The following is a 9,092-nucleotide window of genomic DNA, read 5'->3' on the forward strand; positions in this document are numbered from 1 at the left end:
AACAATGCCACTTTTTTCATACCGCTGGAATCTCCTTAGTTCTGAGACCCTTTTATGAATTTAAAAAGCATTTTACTTAGAATTTCATGTTGATTTTTTAAATGCAAGCTTCTCTGTGTCATAACCTTTTCCATACGCACTACTAGAATTTTGTGTATTTAGAACATTTAGGTGCATTATTAATTTTTTCGATCAATTATCCTAATTATTCAATATCATAAAAACTAGGCTTCTTAAGCCTAAATTATTGCCTACATTTATTGAATCTTCAAAGGAAATTCTTATAAGTTTCCAATGGATTTTTTTTTCGTTTTCCAAAATAAATTCTTAGAAATTTTCAGCGGTTTTTTAATTTCCAAAAGAAATTATTCGGAATAGGGGAAGTGCACCGGTTTTGGCCAACTTAGTGCCTAATTTGGCCAACCCTGGAAAATACATATTTTTCCAAAATAATCGATCAGTTGAAAGCAGCGTTGAACCGTAAGGGATATATCTTTTGTTGGAACTAATAAAACTCTCGCGAATTGCTTTATTTTCGGAGTTGTTCGCAAAATTGGCCAAATTAGGAACATGGCCAAAACCGGTACAGTTCCCCTATGCCAAAATATTTCCGATGGAAATTCTCAAGATTTTCCAGTAGAAAATCGAAAAAAGTTTATCTGAAACACCAATAATGAATTTCCCGAGAAAATTCCGATGTTTTTACAAGTGAAAATATGAAAAAATTGTACTTCTGTAGTACTTGTAAAGGTTGTACTTTTAAAGCATTTCCAGTAGGAATTCCTTAAAAAATTAAATCAAAATTTTGTAGATATTCTGATGTGAAAATTCCTTAAAATTTTTAAATCATTTCCTGTGCATCTTTGCATGATAAAGATTTAAAGCAATGTTAAGCTGAACCTACAAAAAAATCAAAATGACATCCCGAAGAAGAATGAATTCCTGATAATATTTTGAAATGATTTCTGGTTCATGAACATGAACCTTGAGAATTCTAAAGATTTATTCTTTGAAAATCCAAAGAATTTTTTTAAGATAATCCATAGACTCTTCCGTGGAAATTCTAAATAATGCCTCGAATAAAAAAATACTTGGAAAATTTAAAAAAATGTCATAGAATTAATAAATAGCGTAACAAAGTATTCTGAAAAATTTTCATTTCAAAATTCCAAAATTGAAAAAAAAAAAATCAACGGAAATATCAAAGTGTTTCATGTGGCATTGGCTCCATATTCCAACTGGAAGTTGGTCTGCTTTTCAACTTAGTATGTTCTATTAGCATTTCCTCAGTTATAAATTGAAAGCTTTTATATGCCAGCCATTGCACGATTATATATTTTGTGTAGCAAGTACGATGGATACATTATACCTAGGGTGTCGAGAATGTTTCCCACCCGAAAACATCCTAGACAGGAACGAGAATCGAGCTCGTCATCTCCGGATTGGCAATCCTACGCCTTTGCTCGCAAGGCTAACTGGAGACTGAACATTTTGAAGTGCACTCCTTAAAATGTTCGAAAAACTTCTTTTGTAAATGAAGAAGAATTTCTGGCGAAGATTCGGAAGAACTTGTCGAAGAAATTTATTAAAATGTTTGCCACCGAAAATTATATGTATTTCCCACGGGACTGTTTTTAATTTTCAGACAGAATTCACATGGAATTTTTTTCGGAGTTTTAAGGAAAAATTTTCGGAATTTAAACTGGAGATGTTTTGTTTTTTTTTTCATTATCAATTTGTAGCAAAATTTCCAAGAAAATTTTTTCAGAGGGAATTGTTCAAAAAAAAATCTGGATGCCAGCACTTTATCAGGATCAAAGTTTTCACAGGAAATTTCTTTACTTGATATTTCCTGAATTCTTTTGAATTTTTCTTCTTAAGATTTTTTCTTGGATTATTGTAAAAACAAGAACATCAAAATTGTAGAGCTGCAGTCCGCTGATGCAAAAGTGTCGGCGGCGTGATGCCAAAAACCATCTGCGGCGGAATTTTTTTTTTCCATTTTTCCTTTCTAAATTTTTTTGTGGAAATTGAAACTGAATCGCAACCTGTTTTTCGTTTATTTTTGTATGGATATAGGATCTTAGGCTAAGACGGTCAAATAATGCAGATATGCAACGGCGATGCGACCGACGCTGCGTTATCGATTTTTCTCGATGCACACCTACGTCTTTTTAACGCTGAGTTGAAAAGACGCTACGTAGGCATCGGCCCTTAGATGCCCTTTGCGTTTAATGATTAAATCATTAAATTTCAATTATTTGTATATTTTACACCGTTATTGTTATTCACCAAAAGTTTTTCGTGCAAAAAAAAAACCACGTGGTTCGAGAGCAACACCCCCCCTCCCCCCATGTGGCTTATCGTGGTCATTTTCCAAACCCCCCCCTCCCCCCATATATGACCACGTGGTTTCCGGACGGCCCCTTAAACCCTTTTGTATGTCTTCCTCTCGTTGTTATCTCCCAAGAAAAAGTTTGCTTGTCCCGTTACAGATGCGAAACATCGCCAAGAATGTCAACTATGTGAACATCAGCATCGTAATTACTTAAGCACCCTAAATTCCCTTCCTTTCCTACTGTATTATTATATTCCCTAACCTCGACCAAACCGCGAGTCTTTCGGTTCCCCAATACTAACATTAGTGTATAAGAATCATGAAAAACTGTATGATTTCGGCTCCGTAGCGCTTCACGGCAAATGAGCCTCCCAAATAAACGTTAGATAAAAAACAAAACCGGGAGTATTAATTCTGGTGCAAGATGCAATCAACCTTCATCAAACCAAATGATTAAATCTTATTAAATTGCCGCAATTTGTCACAATAATGAAAAGAAAACATCGACGAAGAGAAATCCATCAATGTAGTTACGCCCCTGTAAATCTGATTAAATAATCATTTAACGAAAAAACTCTTTAATAATCCGGACTATGTTCATTTGTAAACCATATACACAAAATATGATCATTGATGATTCATACAAACTATTTTTGATCTTTTGAAAACTTTTTCCGATGAAGTATTTTTGAATGTATGTATGTGAAAAATTTTACGGCTCAGAAAAGTGTCTCCAGGTACTGGACACTATTTCATCGTATTCAAATAAGACCAAGTTCTTCTTTAATGAGTAAAGACATCATTGGGAATAGTTATATTTTTGCTGGCTTTGAGTTGTAGATATTAAAATGTGTTGGTAGAGCTTATTTGCCTCTCCAGCTAAATATCTTACATCCTACTATAAATTCCCACCTTTCCCAATGACATCTTCAATTTTTGTTTCTGCTTATTTCTTGAGCTTTTTGATACCTTAGCATGAAGAAACAATTGAGTTAAAGATAGTTTGACAAAACAGGTGTTAAGAATGGCTCTCACTGCCTGGTCCCGGGGGACAGCTACTGGATACAGAAATGGATTTTGAACCAGAGTAATAATGATCGTTATTTAAAATATGCATAATATTGATCATCTCCAGACAATCAGAATGCATTTGAATGATTTAAATGGGACTCTAACAAAAGGCAGAATTTATCATAAAGCGTAATTACAAAAGACGGAAATACTAACGGCGAAATTTCAAAAGGCAGAACTCTGTCATTTCTTAGTTTACACACACGCAAAAAAAGCGTTCATGACTAACAACTTCACGGTGTATTTTTCGGAAACAACTGCCATGGATTCGGGAACAACAGTCACGTTTTCTGGAACGTTCTGGTTTGGTGTTCTGGTTCTGGTGTTCCCGAATCTATGAATTAAATCACGGTGTATTTTTGCTGGTTCACGAATTCGAATATTTTATTCTTTGAAAGCACGCATCTGCCCGGTCTTAGTTGAAGGAGGATGTGATTCCTTCTTTAAAAGTAAAAGTGTCCCTCCGTATATTTGTCTTCTTCCTATCTATTGAAATCTCATCTTACAACTGAAACACTAACAGCCTCTTAGCTCAGAATCTATTAAGCAAATTAAGAGCTATTAAGTGTACGTTCCATGCTTCGGAAGGGCGAGTAAATTTCTCACCTAAAAACTTTTCAAACCGTATAGAGATTCGATATCAGTCACCTTCAGCATGGTATGCTTCGTACAAAGCCAGATGCCTTATCGCTGAGCTACGGAAGGTCTTTCCACTAAACAACAAGAAAGCATGCATCTGGCCGATCAACGGCCAAATGATATCTTATTATAGCGAAAGGAGAGTCACGAAAGACAGATTTGCATTGGGCTGTTTTAACTTAGGCGGACATTTTGAACCACCAGATCAAACTGCCTTTCGTATTTCGCCTTATGTGCTTTAATTTAAAAATTCTAAAATAAGGCGGTTTTGGATTTTTTGTTAAATTTAAAATTTTGTCCAAAATTACAAAACAAGGATCTGATATTCTATGGACATAAAGACTTTTCATTAGCTTTCTTTTGTACTATATAAGATGGTGGAGGGACTTCTGCAAGTGTCGGTATTGGGAGGTGTCCGGCGCTGGGGGATCTCGCACTAATTTTCTGATTGAACCTTTTTTGGAATACCTTTCCATTTTAAAATACTGGCCACTGACCCCGTCTCTAAATGCGGTTCAACACGGGATCACTTTACAAAAAAAATCCTGGGAAATGTCTCTGCATTGTAGGTCTTGAGGGTCGATTTCTTCACTTCCGCTTAAGCCTTAAACCACAGACAAACAGACGTAACACTAGAGAAATTACCACCGACCTTGACTTCAACGATCGGTTTGAATTTGATCCAGCGCCTTCTGGTGACAATGTCATACGAAACATTGTTTCGTGTAACATGCACGCAAATGGTGGTAGAGAAGTTGGGCGATGGACTTTTCAGAAAAATGTTCTTGCTGTTACGTCTGTTTGTCTGTGCTTAAACCATGTTTAGGCGAATGGGTAAACACCGCTTAAGAGTGAAAAAATTGACACTAAGTGACATTGCAGAACGCTACTCATCATCAGCGTCGATGCAAAATGTGATATATTCACACTATTCTATTTACGGTTTTTAATAAAAAATCATATTTGTTTCAAGTTGTCATTATTACCCGATTGCTCCCAATCTTATCCTAAAATCCGACATTTGTATTAAATTTAAAAATTTAGACCCCGAAAATGACATAACTTACAGTAGTTAAATCTACAAAAGATTTGGCATTTCTAACGCATTTCAGCCACTGTCAACCTTGACTAAACAGAAGCTCTTCCCCGGCTGGGTTGGAAATCATAACGCAGCGGTGCAATCAATCCTCCCTCGTCATCGGTTTCCAGTTCGTACACGTTGTACCCCGGCGTATTAGGCGATCGAAGTTCGGCCATTTCACAGTCCACCAGAGGATAACGATAACTGGCATCCATAATGTATCCGATGCTCGTATCCGGATTGTCGAACTTCCGTGGACATGTTCCGCAGTTGGGTCGACTTGGTCCCGACACGGATATTCGTTCGTAGCACCGGCGATCCGTGTCACTCGAGTTGCCAGTTATTATGTCCCCGTCCAGTTTCACGGCTATTTGTAGAGCCTGAAAAAAGAATGTTTTATGTGAAGGATCGATTTGCAATAAATGATTAAATTTGATGTGATTACCTGAATGGCCTGTGCCTCATCCCGTTTCTCATCCTCTGTGTTCATGGTGACAAAGCGAAGCACCAATAAATTCAATGAGGCAGCGACCACTGCAAGACCAAACAGAATGAAAATCAACGCAAACGCAACGTACTCCGGTTTCTGGTTGAGAGCGTTGTCCTTCTGGAGGGCTACCATGTCCCCAAAACCAATAGTTGTTAGGGTAATGAAGCAATAGTACACGGAGTCAAAATAAGACCAGTTCTCGAACTTGCTGAAAGCCGCAGCTCCTCCTGCTATGGTTAAAGAACTCAAGGTGGTGACCACCAATATCAAATCGACTTCAGATGCAATCGCCTTCTTGCAGTTGAACGAAGTCTTCACCGCATGGACGATCACGCTGAAACAATTTGTTGTTAATATTTCGTACAACATTTGCGCTTGGAAAAAATACAGACCTGCTTAACCTGTTGACGCGTTCACCTATGCTCTGGAACATGACAAGCCCCAGCGGAATCCCTATGGCAGCGTAGCACATGGTGAAAATTTTCCCACTGACTGTCGACGGGGTCGAATGGCCATAACCGATGGTTGTCAATACAGTGGTAGCATAGTAGAAGGCGCCGGAGAACTTCCACTGTTGACCAGCTTTGTGAGGCTCCGACTTCATGATGACGGTTTCAATCACTTTGAAGTCCTCCGCCGATATGTTGTACCGTGAAATAAGTACATTCTCTATTGCTGAAATTTACGTAATATATAGTTAGAACACTATAACACGGTGTTCGACATCGATACACTTACATGCGATCTGTAAACTGATGGAACTAAGAAAAAAAAATGAACATAGAAAGAGAGTCATGCAAAAATAACAAATAATCAAAAGAGAATTAGCACAATTAGGTGTTACCACTGAGGGCCTTCCACCGCTTCTTCTCCGTTTCCGACTCGAGGGCATCAAACACGGCAGCGCCAATTAGCAAATAGGTGAAGGTACACACAATCAGTGAAATGGTCCGGACATTTTGCTTCTTCATTGCTTACGCTATCTAACAGCTATTAATTGCAGAGCAGGCTTCGACAGTTTATGGAAATGGATTAGGTCTGGAAAACAAACAAAAAACATGTTTCCTTTCAAATACTTCTTTTCCAAAAACACGAAAATTTCTTACGTAAAAAAAAAGAGCGATGATGCTAAACAAACTCGAAGTTAGTGATATTAAATGGCAGGTGCTCGTAGGTACTCGCTAGAAAACGAAGGCAAATTCCTTGCATTCAATATCCTTCGCGGCGTTCTTCCGGGCTAAGATGGTTCCGGTTTTAGCTAGGCATTTTGGCAGATTGCTATTGGGGACACCAGAGGACCAGATTTGGCACCACCAGGGGACACAGATTTGGCACACGAGTGGACGTCGCTGGGCCACCACACTACTTCCTCGATGATAAATTTTCGATCGATTTTTTTCGTCCCCGTTTTTTCATCTTCTGACAGAAAGGACATTCCCGAAGGATGAAAACGTCATCGGTTTGACGTTTTCCGGTGGTTCGTGGTCGGGATATGCAGTAATGCGAGAATACTGGTTTGGCGCGAGATTCTGCCTCGAGGTGTGCGCATGTGCCGGACGAGCCATGTGCCTTCTGTGCCACAATCATATGGCCCCGGTTGATGAATACTATTCTGGGCTATTCCTAATGACCACAATATTGACTATTAAATAACTTTGTTCTGATGAAACTAATTGTGCCTATTCGTAGACCGCCACATGCCCTTTCAATGAAAAAAAGAAACATGTATTTCTACAAAAACTTGAAACACCTTGTACTTGATCCTACAACATTCGTTATCTATATATATATATATAACAAAGTTGTCTTTTTTACGATGCACATCACTTAAGAATAAAGAGCTCAATTTTTGCAAATTTATATTCGTTTTCATTCTTCTTCTATTCACGAGGAAAAGTGTTATGAAGAAAATTGAATACTATGTAAAACAATCCTCAATTTTTTCGATGATATAGTTTTTTGTACAATTTGCATGGAATTTTATAATGATGTTGTATATCTGTATACATCTATATACATAGAAATGAATTCCTGTCTGTCTGACCTTTATAGACTCGGTAACTACTGGACCAATCGACGAGAAAAAATTGTATGCAGAGGTTTTTGGAACCGGAGAAGGTCCTTAAGATGGTTCTCCCTTTGGAAGAGAGGGCTACCATACAAATGAAACATAAATTTATGCATAACTCGAGAACTAATCAGAGAATAAATTAATTTTAGGCGAAACGAAGTTCGTCGGGCCTGCTAGTTGATAATAAAATCCAAATAAACCCGATCCATCATAATGCCAATGTATTTATGAAATATGACGAAATTCTTTTAGATGCTGAAAACACTCTCCAAAATGATTGCTTCCTTCTGACATCAGCTAGAGTGAGAAGGTACGCCTCGAGGGTCTGCTCACCAGGAGGTGCGGCTCAAACAGCGTCTGCCTGGTACCCAGCGGCTGATCAACGAAAAACCCGGCAACGAAATAAGGACTATGATTGGAAACTCGGTACCTGGAATGTCAGGACCCTAAATGAACCTGGACGAGTGAGCCTTCTGGCTCGTGATCTGCAGAAGGTTGCAGTGAACGTGGCCGCTATTCAAGAAGTCCGATGGCCAAGATCCGGAGAACGTGAATTCCGAGCCGTGGACCCCACGACCAACACTGCATTCAAGTATAACATCTATCACAGCGGCGGTGAAAAAGCAGAGCATGTAGTTGGTTTCGTAGTGATGGGCAAACAGATGAAGCGAGTGATGCAGTGAAAACCCATTAGCGAACGAATCTGTGTGTTGGGGATACGGGGCAAATTCTTCAATTACAGCCTAATCAACGTTTACGCACCGACAAACGATAAATCTGACGACGTGAAGGACACGTTTTATGAATGTCTTGATAAAGCCTATGGAGAGTGCCCAAAGCATGACGTGAAAATTGTTATCGGAGACGCTAACGCTCAGGTCGGTAGAGAGGGCTGTTTCCGTCCCATAATCGGTAGAGAGAACCTTCACTCCGCTACCAATGACAACGACCTACGGCCAGGGTTGTAAATTTTCGGCAGCACTGGATGAAGGTGATGTTTTTTTATATCATGTTTTTATTTTCTTCCTGCTTTGAAATCAACCTCACATTCCCGGAGAGGCAGAAAAGTAAACCACAGAACTCACATCACCCACTGCGCCGCGAAAATGAAATCTACCACAGCAAAATGTACATATTCACCCAGCAAATTGAAAAAAATCACCTGAGCAGCATGTCAGAGTGACTTGTGAGTGGCTGAATGCGAAATTGAAAAGTCGGTGTTGGAAATGATTTTTCGGCTGCACCCAGTCGCACTCACCACGGCGGCGAAGAAGGCGACTGCAGATTATACTGAGATCCATGTTTTTCACTGCATTGACTGTGAAATATTTCTACCCTGCCTACGGCTAAGGTACACCGGGGCAAGTTGAAATGCGGGGTAAGTTGAAACGGAAGCTGTAAT

The 9,092-nt window shown here is 38.9% G+C and overlaps 1 protein-coding gene across 2 annotated transcripts; it reads right to left on the minus strand.

The window, feature by feature from the left end:
• Positions 1-5,010: 5,010 nt before the first annotated feature.
• On the minus strand, positions 5,011-7,148 carry LOC134223944 (two pore potassium channel protein sup-9). Of its 2 annotated transcripts, none has more exons than XM_062703169.1 (5): positions 6,726-7,148; positions 6,464-6,657; positions 6,012-6,294; positions 5,575-5,953; positions 5,011-5,509 (listed from the first exon to the last, which is right to left on the minus strand). In XM_062703169.1, the coding sequence occupies exons 2-5, from the start codon at positions 6,588-6,590 to the stop codon at positions 5,177-5,179; spliced, it is 1,122 nt and encodes a 373-aa protein (XP_062559153.1). In that variant the 5' UTR covers positions 6,591-6,657; positions 6,726-7,148; the 3' UTR covers positions 5,011-5,176. The 2 variants fall into 2 exon arrangements, with proteins under 2 accessions (XP_062559153.1, XP_062559154.1); XM_062703170.1 differs by lacking the exon at positions 6,726-7,148 and adding an exon at positions 6,358-6,380 and having other exon boundaries at positions 6,464-6,598.
• Positions 7,149-9,092: the final 1,944 nt, after the last annotated feature.

Source organism: Armigeres subalbatus, chromosome 3 (genome assembly GCF_024139115.2).
Source record: "Armigeres subalbatus isolate Guangzhou_Male chromosome 3, GZ_Asu_2, whole genome shotgun sequence".
In the NCBI taxonomy this organism is placed as follows: domain Eukaryota; kingdom Metazoa; phylum Arthropoda; class Insecta; order Diptera; family Culicidae; genus Armigeres; species Armigeres subalbatus.